General features: G+C 43.3%; 1 protein-coding gene across 1 annotated transcript; it reads left to right on the top strand.

The window, feature by feature from the left end:
* Positions 1-14,697: 14,697 nt before the first annotated feature.
* Positions 14,698-15,650, top strand: LOC138915135 (pro-neuregulin-2, membrane-bound isoform-like). Its single transcript, XM_070252767.1, has one exon. It carries the CDS (start codon positions 14,823-14,825, stop codon positions 15,648-15,650), a length of 828 nt encoding a protein of 275 aa, XP_070108868.1. The 5' UTR covers positions 14,698-14,822.
* The last annotated feature ends 3,296 nt before the right edge of the window (positions 15,651-18,946 follow it).

The raw sequence follows: 18,946 nt of genomic DNA, 5'->3' as shown, positions 1-18,946 counted from the left end.
AACCCTCTAACAACTCTTTAATCTCTGGCTGCCACAACAGCACTGAACTAAACCAATGTTTCCATGGAAAAATCCAAATATGCACTCCTATTGGGCAGCCAGGAATATTTGTGACTACATTTTTATAACAGGAATTAAAAAGGAGTGATAAGGAGATGGGGTCAGGGATAGACATGTTCTTTTTTTTTTTATTGAGTTAATGATAGGTTACAATCTTGTGTGATTTCAGTTGTACATTAATGTTTGTCAGTCGTGTTGTAGGTGCACCACTTCACCCTTTGTGCCAACCCCCCACCCCACCTTTCCCCTGGCAGCCACTAATCTGTTCTCTTTGTCCACATTTTTAAATTCCTCACATGAGTGGAGTCATACAGAGATTATCCTTCTCTAACTGGCTTATTTCTCTTAACATAATTCCCTCAAGGTCCATCCATGTTATTGCAAACGGAATGATTTTGTTCTGTTTTACAGCTGAGTAGTATTCCATTATACATATATATATACCACATCTTCTTTATCCATTCATCTGTTGATGGGCACTTAGGTTGCTTCCATGTCTTGGCTATTGTAAATAATGCTGCAATGAACATTGGGGTGCATAGGACTTTTGGAATTGCTGACTTCAATCTCTTTCGATAGATACCCAGTAGTGGAATGGCTGGATCGTATGGTAGTTCTATTTTTAATTTTTTGAGGAATCTCCATACTGTTTTCCATAGTGTCTGCTCCAGTTTGCATTACCACCAGCAGTGTATGAGGGTTCCTTTTTCTCCACAACCTCTCCAACATTTGTTACTATTAGTTTTAGATATTTTTGTCATTCTAATGGGTGTAAGGTGATATCTTAGTGTAGTTTTGATTTGCATTTCCCTGATGATCAGCGATGATGAGCATCTTTTCATGTGCCTATTGGCCATCTGTATATCTTCTTTGGAGAAATGTCTGTTCATGTCTCCAGCCCATTTTTTGATCGGGTTGTTTGATTTTTTGTTGTTGAGTTGTGAGAGTTCTTTATATATTATGGATATTAAAAGCCTTTGTCAGATATATGACTTGAAAATATTTTTTCCCAGTTAGTGGGTTGTTTTTTTGTTTCAATCCTGTTTTCATTTGCCTTGAAGAAGCTCTTTAGTCTGATGAAGTCCTATTTGTTTATTCTTTCTATTGTTTCCCTTCTCTGAGAAGACATGGTGTTCAAAAAGATCCTTTTAATACTGATGTCAAAGAGTGTGCTGCCTACATTTTCTTCTAGAAGCCTTATGGTTTCAGGTCTCACCTTTAGGTCTTTGATCCATTTTGAGTTTATTTTGGTGAATGGTGAAAGAGAATGGTCAATTTTCATTCTTTTACATATGCCTTTCCAGTTTTCCCAGGACCATTTGTTGAAAAGACTTTCTTTTCTCTATTGTATGCCCTCAGCTCCTTTGTTGAAGATAAGCTGTCTATAGATGTGTGGTTTTATTTCTGGGCTTTCAATTCTGTTCCATTGATCTGTGCACCTGTTTTTGTACCAGTACCATGCTGTTTTGATTACTGTAGCTTTGTAGTATGTTTTGAAGTCAGGGATTGTGATGCCTCCCGTTTTGTTCTTTTTTCTCAGGATTGCTTTAGCAATTCGGGGTCTTTTGTTGCCCCATATGAATTTTAAGATTCTTTGTTCTAATTCTGTAAAGAATGTCATTGGGATTCTGATTGGCATAGCGTTGAATCTGTAGATTGCTTTAGGTAGAATGGACATTTTAACTATGTTTATTCTTCCAATCTATGTACATGGAATGTCTTTCCATCTCCTTAGGGATAGACATGTTCTTTAAGGGACGATGCTGCTATTGGAAAGAATAGATTATAACAGGAAATTTATCTCTCTTCTTTTAATACTTCTTTGATAGAAAGAACTATTGTATCTGGAACCCATTCTGAATCTGATTTGATCTGGTTCCTAGGTGAGAAGTGAATGAAGACATAGTGAGGAGCATTTCTAGGCAGTAACAGATTGAAGACACATGGAGAGTGGGTTTCCATAAGGAAGTCAGAAGGGAGGAAAATTCTTTGGTCACATGACATTTGGCTCAACAATTGGTTTTACATATATATTTATGTATATAAAACATCACATTACATATGTTGAACTCATATAAATCAGAAACTGCCTGGTACATCATTTTGATATCTGGCCAACCTAACAAAAATTTTTATCAATGAATGTTTTGAAATTTCACAAGTAATTAGAGAAGAACAAAGTTTGAGTGGTAAAAATATAAACTCTAAATTAAAATTCTTAATAATCAAGCACTTTTGCCTTGGGGCAGAGGAAGAAACCCAAGAATTATATATTAATTTAACTTAATAAAGAGAGAAATAGCTATTTAAAGAGCTGACCATTTTCTAAAATTCCAGAACTAATAGTGCACATAATTGAATGCTCTTAATAACATAGCAAAGGATGCTCAGTCTATCAAACCCAATTTTAATCAGTTATTCATTGCATCTGCATTTCTAATGTCTAGACAAAATAACTTACTGCTCTGGTATTTTCCCAAATATTTGTTCCTGGTAGACTGATTTTTGCTACAGATAAAAGGGGTTCAGTGACATTTTCAATCCTATTTACCAGTTTTTGGTTCATTTTTCATATTGTATTACTGACCTCTGTAAAGAATTGCCCTCCTTCTCTTTTACTCTTGCTTTATAGAATATTTCAAATATTTTCCTTGCTGATTTTGTGATGTTGCCCCAATTCCATGCCTGGCACAAAGATAATATACACAGGCAGATAATTTGCGAACTTACTAAAATGTGGCCAGGCTGTGTCCTGGGATCATCACCCTTTTGCTCCAGTACCTCATAACTCATCCCCAGCCCACAGAGGAAGTGAGCTGTTGGCTTAGAGTGGGAGGACTGTGGCATTCCCCCACTCACTTCAGGTAAAGGAAGGTAACACCTCCTTCAAACCAACTGAGATGGCTGCAAGGAAACTGCAAGGCAATATCGAGGCTATGGAGAACAACAGGAAATTGGCATCTCTCTCCTTAGCTAGAGGCCTGCTGAAACGGAAGCCCTTTTGCCTTCCCTGGGACTGCAGAGGAGTAGAAGGGTGAGAGAGCTCTTGGACGAGAGGACAGGTGCACCTTGATGTCTGAGGTGTACAGGAAAATGGGGACTGGGGCCTATGTCTTACCTGTGGAATTTTGAAGGTGAGACAACAGAGGGAGCACCCATCTTGACAGAGTAAAATGAGCGGGCACCAGGGAGTAGCCTTCCCTTCCATCGTCTGGCATGGAAAAGATGTTTCCCACGGTTTAAGAGGATGCTGTAAAATGTAGAAGTGATCTTAAAAGCACCTTGTCCCAAAGATGCCTTGTCGAGGTACGAGAACGCTGTAGTAACAGACACGAGCGCACTGTAGTAACAGGCAAGAGAAGACTGTAGTAATAGGCTGGGATGGGAGGAGACGTTCCATTTGGGAAAGGGGAATTTCAGGAGGTAAGCCCCAAACTGGACGGCCTTTGTCTGGGAACTGTACAGTGTGGAGAGCCTGCAAAACTCCGAAAGAAGTTTCCCATGAACCTCACAAAAGTGCTAGTATTTGGATGTCTGTCCCAAAGAGGTCACTGATGGACAGCCGGTATTAACCAAGGCAGAACTAAAATGCAGAGTAATTTAAGCAAACAAAAAATACACTTGTCCTTTAATCTCATCTTCCTCAGCTCAGACCCAGGAAAAGCCAGGAATGGGAGGGAAAAGGTGGGGAGGAAACGGGAGGGCACAGGCCTGTCTCCTCTCTCCCCCTGCAGGTCTGTGGGGAGAGGCTTTAAATTGGATGTGAGATGCCATTTTGATTTTGATTGGACCAGACCCCATTAATCCCTGCATGGGAGTCATCGTTAATGAAATGGGGCTTCTTCACATGCCTGAAAGAATCTGGAGACTGTAGGATCCATCTGACACAAGGACCAAGAGAAGGAGATCCAGTAGAGCATATTTAAAAGCAAGGATTAGAGAAGAGGAGAGCCATTTCTCACCAAGCTCTGACTGTTCAGTAAGCTGATTGCACTGGGACAGATTACGTAGTAAGGTTATTTTGCCGACTGTTAAAGAGGCTCTTTGGGGATGTTCTGCCCAGCATATGAGGTTAAGGAGTCAGTGGGTTCCTTCCCTGAAGAATTAATCTTTGGGTCTCAGTTTACAGGGAATGACTTATTACCAATACTAAAATCTGGTTTTTTTAAAAGTCTTGATATGATCTTCATTTGTGGCTTCATTCATTCAAACACTTATTAATTGCCTTTGTCCTGCACACACACAAAAGTTACTCTAAGGCAGTTGTCACTGTGCTCAAAGGTAAGAAAATCATAGTAATTTATATACCACTTACTATGTGTTCGGCACTTGTCTAAATACTTTATGCAGATTAATCTAATCAAATTAATTTACTCCTAAAAGATAGTTACTATTATTAGCTATATTTTATAGGTAATGAAACTGAGGCACAAAGAGATTAATTAACTTGCCTACAGTTATGCAGCCAGTAAGGGTTGAGGCTGGAATTTGAACCCAGGAAATTTGGCTGTAGAGTTCATGTCTAATGCCATACTGTTGCTCACAATATAGGATATTTCCTCTAATATAGATGCTAATTGAGAATATGACTAAGTTTAAAAATAAGATTACAGGGAGAAGGATTAATGTGGCTTGCAAACATTGGAGAATGCTTCAAATTCACAGGTTCAGCTGCCACTGGAGATCCAACCATGAATGGTAGATATATCTTTAGGACCTGACATGAAAGGGCTCCTTAGTCTCATTTCAAAGATTCAGCTATTTGTCATATCCATTATAATATGTTCTATTTTTTTTTTTTTTTGCTGAGGAAGATTAGCCCTGAGCTAACATCTGTGCCAATCTCCCTCCACTTTATATGTGGGTTGCCACCACAGCATGGCTGATGAATTGTGTAAGTCTCCACCTGGGATCAGAACCTGCGAACCCAGCTGCCAAAGTGGAGCATGCCAAACTTAACCACTACGCATTGGGGCTGGCCCCATCTTCTTTAGGCTTATCACTCAGAGAACATATCCTCTACACTAAAATATATAGCTTAATGGATTTCTTTATTTTTATTTTGGAGCAGGCATCATAATTTCTTTCTTTTTTTGTGCTTGGAAGATTGGCCCCAAGCTAACATCTGTTGCCAATCTTCCTCTTTTTGCTGGAGGAAGATTGTCACTGAGCTAACATCTGTGTCAATCTTCCTCTATTTTATGTGGGATGCCACCGTAGTGTGGCTTGATAGTGGTGCTAAGTCCGTGCCGGGATCCAAACATGTGAAATGCGGGTCCCAAAGTGGAATGTGTGAACTTAATTACTACAACACCTGGCCAGCCCTAGGCATCATAATTTCATTTAGACTTTAGGGTTTAGGAGATATCTATATGTATAGGTATCTATATTTACACCTAATTTTTTGGTGGGTCATTGTGGAGTTATGCTTGAACCCTGAAACAAATCCCTTCTGATTGTCGGTGGAGGTCATTGAGAGAATGTGACCGCTGGTTGACCCTTAAACTGGACCCAGGCAATAAGAGGCTCCTTATCCTCTTCCTCTCCTTGGAGTGTACGTTCTGCCCACCATTCCCACAGTGGGAGCCAGCTTCAAGGACACAGCCTGGAGAAAGCAATGTGTTGTTGAGACCATCCGGATGGTATACGTGACTGAACCTAGTCAAGGCCTCTACACAAACTTTTTTTTTTTTTTGAGGAAGATTAGCCCTGAGCTAACTACTGCCAGTCCTCCTCTTTTTTGCTGAGGAAGCCTGGCCCTGAGCTAACATCTGTGCCCATCTTCCTCTACTTTATATGTGGGACGCCTACCACAGCATGGCTTGCTGAGCGGTGCCATGTCCGCACCTGGGATCAGAACTGGCGAACCCCGGGTCACCGAGAAGCTGAACGTGCGAACTTAACCGCTGCACCACCTGGCCGGCCCCTCTTCATAAACCTTCAAGATTCTGTTGAGCAGATGTGGAGATCTACTTGTCCTGTGGCTGCCCAAGACAAGCCTCATGGAAGGTCCCTTGCCTATTTTTTTTAATCAATTTTTTTATTGTGATAACATTAGTTTATAGCATTATATAAATTTCAGGTGTACATTATTATATTTTGACTTCTGTATAGACTACATCATGTTCACCACCAAAAGTTGTTACCATCCATCATAGTACAAATGTGCCCCTTTACCCCTTTCAACCTCCCCCTTTCCCCCTTCCATTCTGGTATAGTAAAACCTGCCACCCAACAATCTGGAGTGGTCTGCCTATTTCTTTGGTTTCTCTTTGTCCCCCATGTACTGTATACCAGGGCCATTTTGGATTTCATCCTGGGAACTCCCGAGGTTTCCAACTAATACTGATGCATTCCAGGAAAATATGATGGAAAAGCCTTTAACTCTTTCATATCCCCACGTGGACCTATTTCTTATGCCTGGGAAGATCTTAGCTATGGAAAAATGACACACTTAATAAACAGGGACAATAAATAGAAAGCTGTTGCTTGTTATTTTTGGGGAATAGTGTTCTCAGGAGAAATGACGGGGGAGGCTGCTCAGTGCTGGCTTAGTGGCTGACACCTCTTACCTTTGTAAGAGGAAACTTTGCAATGGGGAACTTAGCATTCCAGGTGCTGAGACCTCAGCGGTTCTGAGGTGCTAGCACTATGTAGTCAATTACTTCCAGAAATGGTTTTTGAAAGGAAAGTCTAGGCTACCAGCTTTTTAGGGAGGCTTGTGACAGGGCTTTTAGTCAAATCATTGTGGCTTACGAGCAAAGCACAGAATTGGGACAGCAGGAGCCTGAGTTCTGAACCTACTTCTGAAAACAATGAGCTTCATGAGCCGTGGGAAAGGCAATCAGCTTTTCTGAACCTTTTTATCATTTCCAAAATAAAGAACTTCAAACTAGTCTAGGATTCTTTCCTGGCCTAACGTTTGATGCATTTCTCCATGAATCAAAGCATAACTAATGGAGAAAGTTTATGATGTTCTAACAAGGCACCCCAGGTTAGTGGGTGGATAATAAAATATTTATTTATACCACTCTTTCAGGAGTACATATAGTAAAAACTGATGTAAAACCTACCAGTAGGGCAGGAAGTTAATGCTTTCTCTTGCTTTGATCTCTTTTATTACATGTTCTTGGTTTTCAGGCTCCTGCACTTCAGCGCCTCCTCAACCTAGTAACACACTCTTTTCCATACTAAGATTTTTACCAAAACTGCAGAATAGAAGTTGGCATAAAGTAATTATGGTTTTCCTGGAGTTATGTTACGCTAAGGAGCACAAAGTTCCTACTATCAGCATGTGTGGGCTGTTCTACAGCAGAAAATTCTGTAAAACCAAAGGAAAACAAAACTGACAAAATTGGAAGTACTCTATTCTCGTGGAAAGAGATGCACCCAGAGGGGTGGACTGCCATTCCACCTGAGTTCTAAAGATCTATTTGTTTTCTCTTTGTGTGACTGAAGGTGCCATCTGTATCCTAACCCTTTCAAGGGAAGGCTGATGTTGGGAGCTTCCGTGGTGAAATAACTAGAAAATTGTCAAATTGTCGAAAAGCAAGTGTCAGGATTGTATCTTTGACTCTCATGATTCATAATCTGCTTTTTTTCTTCCTTTTTTCTTTGACTCGACTTGGGGGTATGTTACTGTAAAGGTTTAGAAAAATATTCTATCACAAATATGACCACTTAATTTTCTACAAGTTTTTCAAAAGTTTCTTCCTGGTTTGTATTCATCCCTAAGGAAAATCCCTTAGAAAGTTTTAAGAACATCCATTGAATGCTTTTGGAGTAATTGGAAAGAAAGCAAAAATGCTGTTTACTTTTACTACTGAAAAAGATGGAACTTAAACAAACTTAACCATTAAACCCCTTCTTTATTCAAACTTGGCATATTTGGAAATAGCAACAATAAGCTCCATAAAGTGCTCCTAGAAATAAACAAAATTTATATTTATTACTCCTAAATATCAGGGTACAATGAAACTTTCAAGTCAATTTGAAATGAAAAACTTATAATGTATTTAGGATCTTAAGTAGTGTCTTTCTCTTGGATGGTTTACAAGTTATCTATTGATAGTGTCTCACTACTAGTAAGGCATAAGAAAGACACGTGCTCAAGGAAAAGTGACAAAAACATAGGACTTTTTTCTTTTTGAGGAAGATTAGCCCTGAGCTAACTACTGCCAGTCCTCCTCTTTTTCTGCTGAGGAAGCCTGGCCCTGAGCTAACATCCGTGCCCACCTTCCTCTACTGTATATGTGGGACACCTACCACAGCATGGCTTTTGCCAAGCAGTGCCGTGTCCGCATCTGGGATCCAAACTCGCGGACCCCGGGCCAAAGAGAAGCGGAACATGTGAACTTAACCACTGCGCCACCGGGCTAGCCCCAAAACATAGTATTTGATCTCAGCAGCTGGCTTCAGTGATCTGTAAAATGATGACAAAAACGATCCCTTCTCTACCTCATAGTATTGTGTTACATTATTAGTTAATAATAATGTTAATATCCATCTCTTTGTCCCCAAGGAGGGTACCAGGGAAGTCATATTGGCTTACAGGACTTAGTTTGATATCCACACTCCCTCACCAGCTCTTCCAAGGTGTGCCACGGTAATGGCTGCGAGCTCCCTTCGGGGGCTGCACACAGGTGGGAACAAAATCTGCTGTTCTCTTCTGAGTTATCTTCTTTCATAAGAGGTGCTGCCATGAGAACACAGCTCCCCTACTTCCTGACAAGCGCAATGACATTTCCACTGCTGTCTTGTTCCCCTTTGTTTCTTCAGGACACATCTGCAGTGGTCCTTCCTCCCAGAAGTGGAAAGTGGTCATCTCCCTCACATTGCTTTTTAATTTTTCGCCTGGGTTTTAAAGCAACATGCATGTGTTGCCTTTAACATGCAATGTGCCTTTAAGTTTTACAGTGTTCTTCATCAAAATGGCCACTTCAGGTTTTGCTTTCGGTCTCTGTCCCTTTAAGGATAGGCCCTTGTTCTGAGCTGTCTGGGGAACACAGCCCACACCATTCTCCGTTGTCCATCCTCCTCCCGCCTCTGTTTCTTCGCCAGATCTCTCCTTTCTCCTTCAGAAAGCAGACACACAGACACAAAACAACAGAAAAAACAAAAATACTCCCCTCTCCCCCAAAAAACATCATTAACTCATGCAAACAGATGGGACAGATGATGGGTGAGACAGGATTGCCAGCCCCAGACCAGCAATCACGGCTGACTCAGTCTAAACAAATACTGGTGTAACATTGGTGCACAACAGAGAACCACCAGTTGAATTTTATGGCCAGGTCTTAAATAAGTGTCTTACAGCCTGTTATAGAAAAGCACTTTTAAATAGTCAGATATGTCTAACAATGGAGTAAGCATCCCTGGGAGGTAGTGAGCTTCTGACAATAAAGGCATTTGAGTAGACATATAACTACTTTAAGACAATTTCCGAAATGTGCTGTCTACATTACTGGGTTGGAAGATTCTTGAGGGCAAGATACCATGTATCCACTTTGTATTTTGCATAAATGGAGTTTCTAAAGAATTTCATATGTACTAAGCTATTTTAACCTTTTCAAGTGTCCTGTGGGGAAAAAAAGCAGGGGCTATGCTTATTTAATAAATGAGAAAAAAGGCTCAGAAAATTCATAAATTTTCCTCGGATTTCAGGGCTGATAAATAGCAGAACTCAAGTCTGACCCCAGGCCAATTAATGTCCTTACACTTTACATATATTGCACAATGCAAATGTCCAATGAATGTTCATTTCTTGGTTGGCTGGTAAGGGTGGGTGAAGGAAGTGAACCTAAATGAGACTTTTTGATCTTCTATACTTGTCACAAAGTTCAAAGATATCTTTGAATCCCAAAAAGCAATCAGAAAATCCTCTTGGTTTCATTCTCTTTCCTCCCTCTCAGCTAGGCTGAAATATGTGAAATCTACAAGAGCTCATGTCATACCAAAGTACCCAAATTAGCGGCACTAGGTTCTGAGTTTCTTCAGGGCAGGACCTTTCACCTCTGCATTCCCGCCTTATGCTACAAAGTATTGCCCTTTTTTATTACATAATTAAAGAAATGGAGGGATGGAAGGATGGATGGATGGATGGGTGGATAGCTGAAAGGATGGGTGGTTGGAGGTAACCGGGCCCCCAGTGTCTGTGACTCAAGAGGCTTGATCCAGTTCCTGAAGACTCCTATAGCAGCTGGTATTTAATGAAATCTTCTTAATTTTCTAGCTATTCTTCAGCAGAGACATTTTGCCACATTGCCTCTCTTGGGTGGTTTCTATGGGTCTATAATTCACTAGTTCTTTTGACTAGCTCTTCTCTCAAGTCCAGCTTATTGTTAAATCACTGTGTCTAAACTGCCCTGGACCCTGTGCCTGCTCCAAGACAGGCTGCTAAGCGCGGGAGGCTTCTTAGGGAGACTGCAAATTCAGGACTCCAAAGCCAGGAGTATAGTTGTTTCATGATTTACGGCTGGAGATGTGCACTCTGTGTGCTGTTGGTCAATAATGATAAAGTAGATATCAATGCTTCCGTAGATTTCCTGTTGCCCCTTCAATAGCCACCATTTAGAAGCATTTAATCAGGCATTAAGTGCTGGATGGGAAAATCTTTGCAGGTTGCCACTGCACTGAGGACTTCCTCTTCAGATTTTCTAAACTAGTAAAAGTAGTATTTCACATTTACCTGCATAATTTTGTCTCTCTGTTCATTCCCCACTTGAGCAGAAAAAGAATTCCTAGGTAACATGATGACAACTACTCTGATTCCTAGTTTTCCTTTTGGTTCCAACTGACCATTGAGACAAGTTAAGTCCTCAAGGAAGCACTCACCTTTCCTGTCCATAGGTGGTCATCGACATCTCCTTAACTAGTCAGAAAAAGTCTGCTAAATAGCATCAGCCTCTAATAACCAAGGAGGCGATCCACATTTCCCTTTCAAAACTGGCATGAGCAAAATTCATGATGGAGAGGACATTGACTATTTAAATACAACGCCTAAGTATGTTTACACATGTTTACAGCATTCTTATGCTATGGATATTGAAGTTTATAAATCTAAAGTTTTTGGCAGTGGTTCTCAAAGTGTGGGCTCTCCACCAGCAGCATCAGTGTCACCTGAGAACTTATTAGAAATGCAAATTATCGGGCCCCCACCCCAAACCTACTGCGTCAGAAACTCTGGGATGGTGCCGGCAATCTGTGCACTGGAAGCACAAGTGATTCTGATGCACACGAAAGTTTAAGAACTCTGGTTTTAGGATGTTTACAAGAATGAGGCTTTTTTCTTTTTGTCTTTTTAATACAATGATGTGGACAAAGTGTCCCTTTTCTGAAAAGCATTTCATGACACTGAACAATTGTTCATACCTTTTCTCAAGCATATGTTAATCATATTGGAAATGCCATTCCCTTTTCGTTCAAAAGGGCAAAAGAGGTAACATCCACTCAGCGTATGGGCGCCCTTGAAAATGAGGATTCCGATAAAGAACTGAACTGAAATACGTCTGCAAATGGTTCTTAGTAATAACTTGTTTTAAGAAGGCCTACTTTTGCACGGGAAATATCCCCAAGAATTATCCCTTCAGACCACTTAGCTGAGAGAGGAGTAGGAGAAAATGTGGGAGTAAAGTAAAGGCATTTAAAAAACTACATTAAAAAAAGGCGTTTTGAAAAACATAAGCAGCAGCAGCTTATGTTTAATTATAGATAAAATACTTGCTAAAGTACTGGAGGGGGTATCTACGCATTTAATGACTAAACCAAGGCTTTAAATGTTTATTCTTGTTTTTATTGGCTGGAATTCCATCTCTCTGTGACCCCTGTTGGCCAGTATTGGGGTAATATGTGGTAAACCACATCAGTCCATGATGAATCAGCTGACATTTCTTGAGTGCTTAATATGTGCCCCAAATTGGGTTAGAACAGGGGAAAACTGAAAATATGGTCCCCGTTTTTCAACAAGCTTACAATCTAGTTGGAGAAATGGGAGTAAAACTGAAACATTTGGGCTCAATAAAATACCGTGATCAAAAGTAAGGAGGCATGTTACAGACTGCAAATGCAGGGGGAGTGCGCTGTGGGGAGTGGGTACTCGAGTGTCTAGTATTTAAGAAAGGAGGCTTCGGGTGGCAGGTGGACCTCAAAGGATGCTTAGATGGATGGTGGATTGTTTGCAGAAATGCCATCAATTCTTCCCCTTCCTGTATCTCTGCCCCTTGGCAATGCAACCTTTCAGCATCTCACATTAAGAGATGCTGTCCTCTCCTTCACTCTTGGAATTTGAGCTGGCATTGTAACGGTGGCAGTGACGAGATGCCACTTATGAGGCTAGGCCTCAAGAGGCCTCACGTGCTTCTGGCCACTCTCTTGGAACATGTCCAGCTGCCATGAACAAGCCCAGGCTAAGCCTGCTGAAGGAAAAATGACCACATTCTTCAAGACATGAGCTTTCTCAGCTGAGACCGTCTGAGACCAGTCAGGCCCCAGCAGAGTCAACAGTGAGCCCAGCTGAGAACAGAACCCCCCCCGCCCCCATGGGAGCAATAGTCCAAATTTGCTGACCTGCAGAACCCTGGGCTAAATGGGTGGGTATTGTTTTCAGCCAACAAATTTTGGAGTGGCTTGTCATACAGCAATAGATAACTGATACAAGGTCTGAAAGGTGGAGAGAAGGGAGAAAATGTTCTAAGCTAGAGTTGCAACTGCAAAAAGGTCAAAGTCAGAAATGTGCTAGGTCAGGTCAAAGAAAAGTGGACACCAGTAGGACTGGATATCTGAGCACTTTCTTTCAACAAATCCCCGGGAGCACCAGCATTCAAGAGAAGATACACTGCAGGCCAGAGGTGCACTATTATGCTGCTATATGGTGATCTCCTCTGGAAGCACTCCATCAGGGCAGAAGAAATAGGAATCCCCACATGCTGAAACACAGTGAGCATCAGGACCCCGTCCTGAACTTTGAGAGAGTGAGACGTTGTTTTCTAGCCAACTATATTATGCCAAGAAAAAAAAAGATCTTTGTGGTTTATAATCTGCTTTTATTTTTTTATACAAAAAAAGTCTAAAGCTTATGTGACATACTTTCAAGAAACTGCTAGAGGCAACTTGTAGAATACAAGGGTAAAGGATATTATGATGTCAGAGTGCTTTTAAAATCTTAAATTCTCACAGTGTGGATCTATTGCCCATTGAACAATGACTTCGACTCAGTTTTGTTAGGTCATTGAATATATTTTTCATCATAAAAGCATCTAAGAGGAAATGTTTACCTTTGAACGCTAAAAATGTGTTCTCTTCTTGTTGAATGGTACTTTCTCGAAAAGAACACCCTGGGAGATGATGGATTCTCGTTTTAAAAGTGGTTCCTTAAATTTGGCGGGAAGTGGGGAGGATGAGGGGACGAAGGAGGGTGGGGTGGAGTTACGGTGGGGGGTGTGGTATTCAGAGGGAACAATATTTAACATACAGCAACTCGTGTCTGGATCTTTTGTTCCAGCGGCCACAGAAGCGTCTCTCATTTCATTTCAAAAAAGAAACTGATTAGTTGACAAAGTGCCATAAACTTTACACAAAATGACCTTATTGAGCAACTATTTTATTCAAACTATGCTCCTACCAGCAGTGCCACACATGTCCCCACATCACGGTGAACCAGGAATTTGAGTAGAAGAAAAGGCAGGGGTAATCAAGACTGAAGTGCCACATAGAAAGGAGCGAAAGAGGCGTCATCCCTGATGTGCTCACTGTGTGTGCGCCTTTGAAGGAGAGCGAGCGTGACATAAAGTTGTTTTAATTGCTGCTCGTCTCCTGTGAACATGTTGCTCTCTTTTCACTCTCAAGTAACCAGTTCCCCCAAAACTTTTCTGAAACGAGGACCCGCATCTCCTGTGTCCCTCCTTCCTTCTCGGCCTGCCTTCTCCCTGCGTTTGGGCGTCCTGCGCCTGGCTAACAGGTCCCTGATTACTGAAGCGTCACCTCTCACTCCCCAGTAAATCTCCGCAGCCCACTCGGACTGCAGCCGGTTTGCCGCCCGGCCTCCCATTGCAGCAATCCGGGCGACACGGAGGGAGGAGGCGCGCGCGGAAGGGAAGACCACTGAGGACCAACTCCCCGGCCGGGCTCCGGAACCAGCATGGGGAAGGCAGGCGCGGGGCGAGTTCGCACCCCAGGTAAACAGGCCGGCGAGGCGCAGGGCGCTGCCGCCGCCGCGGCCACCCAGCGATTTCCAGGCACGCAACTCCGCCTCCAGGGCTCTCTCCCTCGCGCGCTCGCCCAGCCGCTCGCTCGCAGCCTCAGCAGCCGCCGCAGCATCACTTCACACAAAGGACTGCTACCCGCTGAGCAGCTCCTCCACCTCCACGTCCTCCTCCGGTGACAGCAGCCCCGACAGCAGGGCTCGGGCGCAGCGGCGGCGGCGCCGGGAGGACCTGTCACTCCCAGCAACCGAGGCGGTGGCAGCGGCTTTTTTTTTTTTTTGCTTTTCTATTTTGCTTTAATTTCTTTTTTTTTTTTTTGCTCTTATACCTCTTCGCCTTTCTGTGGTTCCACCCACCTCTTCCCTCCCTTCCTCCTCCTCCTCCTCCTCCCATAAACAACTATCCTACACACCCCCCCCCCCCAAATAAATAAATAAAAGGAGGAGGGTAAGGGGGGAAGGAGGAGTGGTGTTGGGGGGAGGAGGAGAGAGGAAAAGGGAGGCAGCGCGAGAGAGCGAGGCAGAGTCCGAACCGACAGCCAGCAGCCCGCACGCACCTCGCACCATGAGATGGCGACGCGCCCCGCGCCGCTCCGGGAGTGCCGGCCCTCGGGCCCCGCGCCCCGGCCCCGCCGCCCGCTCGCCGCCGCCGCTGCTGCCGCTGCTGCTGCTGTGCGCCGCGGCCCTGGCGCCGGGGGCGGCCGCCGGCGACGAGGCGGCTCCCGCGGGGGCCTCGGTGTGCTACTCGTCCCCGCCCAGCGTGGGCTCGGTGCAGGAGCTGGCTCAGCGCGCCGCGGTGGTGATCGAGGGAAAGGTGCAGCCACCGCGGCGGCAGCAGGGGGCACTCGACAGGAAGGCGGCGGCGGGCGAGGCAGGGGCGTGGGGAGGTGAGCGCAAGCCGCCCGCCCGGGACCCGCTGCCCACCGCCAACGGGACCGTGCCCTCCTGGCCCACGGCCCTGGCGCCCGGCGCCGGCGAGCCCGGGGACGAGGCGCCCTATCTGGTGAAGGTGCACCAGGTGTGGGCGGTCAAAGCCGGGGGCTTGAAGAAGGACTCGCTGCTCACCGTACGCCTGGGGGCCTGGGGCCACCCCGCGTTCCCGTCCTGCGGGAGGCTCAAGGAGGACAGCAGGTACATCTTCTTCATGGAGCCCGATGCCAACAGCAGCAGCCGGGCGCCGGCCGCCTTCCGAGCATCTTTCCCCCCTCTCGAGACGGGCCGGAACCTCAAGAAGGAGGTCAGCCGGGTGCTGTGCAAGCGGTGCGGTAAGTTCCTCGCCCCCGGGGGCGTGCGCGGGCCGGCCGCGGGGGGCGCATTCCCGGGGCGCGGCGGCCCCCGGGGCTCGACGGCTGCTGAGCCGATGCGTTCGGAGGAGTTTAGTTCGAGGTTGTAGACTCTGAGCGATCCTCCGAGAGGGAGGTTTCGCGGATTGGATTCCACAGGCAGCGCCTGCTCCAGTTTCCTGTGTTCTAGGCTTTGCCATTGGTGAAAGCCCAGGTCCTCAGTTGGGGCCGCCTGGAACTTTTTAATCCCTTGGGGTTTGGTTCACCAAGTGGAATGGAAATGGGCCGGCTGCTTTCTTGCAAGTGCGTTGTGGAACTTGGCTTGCGTTAGGAGTTGCTGGTTATGGGCCGCGTGTGGGGCTTTGCCTTTGAAGGAGGGAGGGCGAGTCCGACAGGATTTTAACGCCTTCCCTTCCCTTTGAGTCCTGAGTGTGCAGATGGTCAGGGTTTTTTTTTTTTTTTTTTTTTTTTTTGTCTGTGGGGCCTCAACAAGGAAAGGTTTTGGCAAACTCAATGTCCAACAGATAGATGCAGTCTGTACCTTGTGAGTAAGTGTATGTGAGAAGTATAAAGTTGGGGGGGGGGTTTGGTGAAATCATCTAAAGAATTTTTGTTTTCACAATATTTTGGTTTGGAGTATGTTTTGGCACATCAGTGAATCAGAACAGATGAGCGTAATTATGGAGCTTCACTTGTAGGCCCTGAAGAAGAATTTCGGAAGATAAGTTTAGCAATCGATTTCCCAGACCTTTTTCGATTTTACCACTGAGAAGTATGCTTCCCAGATCTCCTTAACATTATCAGGTCTGAGAAATTAGCTGATAATCTAATTGCATTTCTGAGGTAGCATTACATTTATGCCATTCATAAATAATTTCTAGGTTCTAAATATCTGTATAATTTGCTGATTACCATATGATCACTAAAACGTAGCAGGATTTCTTCTCAAACCGTAAATTAACGTGATTACACATTACAAATTCTAACATGCATAATAGCTTTTTCCCTAGGTCTCTATGTATCTGTCTAATAGATGGTTGGGTTAATTGAATTTTTACAAAACTCAGCACCATGCCACACTCAGCCTACCTGTGATGCAAAATGTGTCCATTCTTTTAAATTTGTATTTGATGACGGCCAGTTATTTAAATTTCGGATTGGCATTCGTGGTGTTTATATCCTGCAGTTAATTAATACCTAACAGTTTGGTTTTAATGACAGGAAAGAGCATTGCTCATCCACCATTTCCTTATTTTAACAATGCACTTTGTGTGCCAGAGACCTGTGAAGATTGCACCGCTCTGTGGACAGAAGCTGTTCTCAGACAGTGGTGCTGAAGAAAGCTGAGTGACGTTGGGATTCCCCGGGTCTGGCTGATAGATGTCACTGTAAAACACGGGAAACACTCTGCTGGGAGCTGTTTTATTAGGGAGCACAAAAGCTCAACCCCATCGTACTGCAGCATATGTTATTCTGTTATAGAATCTGAAACAAACCTTTTAAGCCGAAACATTGTCCCATTTTCACATGTCTTATATGTAATTCAGGAAGGATTTCGCCTTTACCCCAAACCAGTGAGTTGTGAATCATTCCTTATACATAGTGGAAGTTAATATAAGGGGGAAGCCAGTTGGCAAGGATGCCTAGGACTGGGGGTGTGTTACTAGATTAGCAATGGTGTCAGTTATGCCTTTTAACTAGAAACCAATGTCAGACTTCAGGGGTAAAGTTCTTATAAGCGTCCAGAGGATGTCTGGAAATGGCAAATTCATGTTGTCTGGAGGAAAGCTATTCTATTTTTGTGCTTCTAAGGGGAAAACGCTTCACTGAAGGTCGGTAGGTTTGCCCTTTCGCTGGCCTGTCAAGGAAATACATAGTTGCAAGTTGTGGCATGCCAAGCAAAGCAGTGTTGTTTTTGAAATGAGCTGGAAATCTCCCTGCGTGTAATTGAGTAGATTAAGAAATCCTGAAGTTACTGCTCTAGGTTTGTGTAATTATTGTATATGTTTAGTGATTTCAGTGTATTGTACTTCAAAGTAGGATATTGCCTGAAACCTTAACTAATTGGTTTAGCTAAGGACTAATGAAATCGTGCTCAAAGTTTCTCTTGCATTTTTATGAATATATTAGTTATTGTAAGATTGTAGGGTGAAAGTAAATAGTATAAGCTATTTTATGTAATGTAAACTCTGTAAATCCATACTTGGAATATTGAGTGTAAAAGTGTGTATGTGAGTGTATGAGTACTTGTGAATTCATCCAGTTGTGTGGTCTCAGTTAACAACCTCTTTCAGAATTTACCAGGCAAAGGAACGCAAATTGGAAAAAATATATACGGAGAGAATAAGGGCTAATTTGTCCTGGATGAGCTACTTTTGTGTGCTTCTGGTCAGAAGATTTCAGGGAAAGTGATGGAGTAGAGGGTTCTTATCTAAGGACATGAAGCTGCCCTGGGGCCGTGACGGTTGTGTTCCTGCCTGAGCCATGATGCTAGGCTGGAGAGGGAATATAGCAAAGTCATTTTGCGATATCATACCCCGGGGAACAGTTTCCAGCTCTTACGCGCTCAGCTGCAGTGTCGTTTCCTACAAGTTGCTTACTCGTGTAGGAACTACACATGCAACAGATTAGCCTTAGGGTTGAGCTAATAGAAGTCCTACCTGAATCCCCCTCCCCCCATCTAAGATAAACTCCTGAGTACTGTCTATATGAAAAGAAGCTCTTCTCTGAAAAATGGACCTTTTGAAACAGAAGCCGTTGGGCGTATTTTAGGAGATAACATGGAATCTCGTAGCTTGTTTGCTTTATATTTGAAGTTTGTGTAAATTACACTTCCTTTACAGTTATTTAAATTCTTCCCAGTCTTTGCTTTTTCTCTTGCTCACTGAATGAGCTAAGAAATGTTTCTAGGTTTTGTGTTTGTCAGAATGCAAAATAATTTGCTGTTCAATTAAATTTCTGTTATTCAAATAAATCATTGTTTGATGCGCTACATTTTTAGTTTTCAAAGCATTGTGGTTATACTAGACAGAAACTGATTTCTAAAAAGGAGTAAAAATACTGATGTTGAATAACATTTATAATTGGGTCATGCAATTGTGCATCAATTGTGTTCTTAAAAGCCAATCTAAATATTCGGTATACCATATGATAATTGGAATGTATTGATAATGTAAACATGTTTATCAAATAATTATGATAAATGGCATTCACTTTTTCTAATATCCTCAATGACTATTTAATAAAGTGTGCTCACCTTATGGTGGTATGAAAATGAAAGAAAATGCTGCAGGGATTTCCCAGCCAGCATTGAAGAAAATTATTCTTAATAAGATCGATTTTAAGGAAGTAGCAATAGGAACAGATACAGGTTGACTGCTTGTATTTCATAAATACACATGTAAAT

The sequence above is a fragment of the Equus caballus genome, chromosome 27 (assembly GCF_041296265.1).
Source record: "Equus caballus isolate H_3958 breed thoroughbred chromosome 27, TB-T2T, whole genome shotgun sequence".
NCBI lineage: Eukaryota > Metazoa > Chordata > Mammalia > Perissodactyla > Equidae > Equus > Equus caballus.
This window is presented reverse-complemented; position numbering and strand designations above follow the sequence as displayed.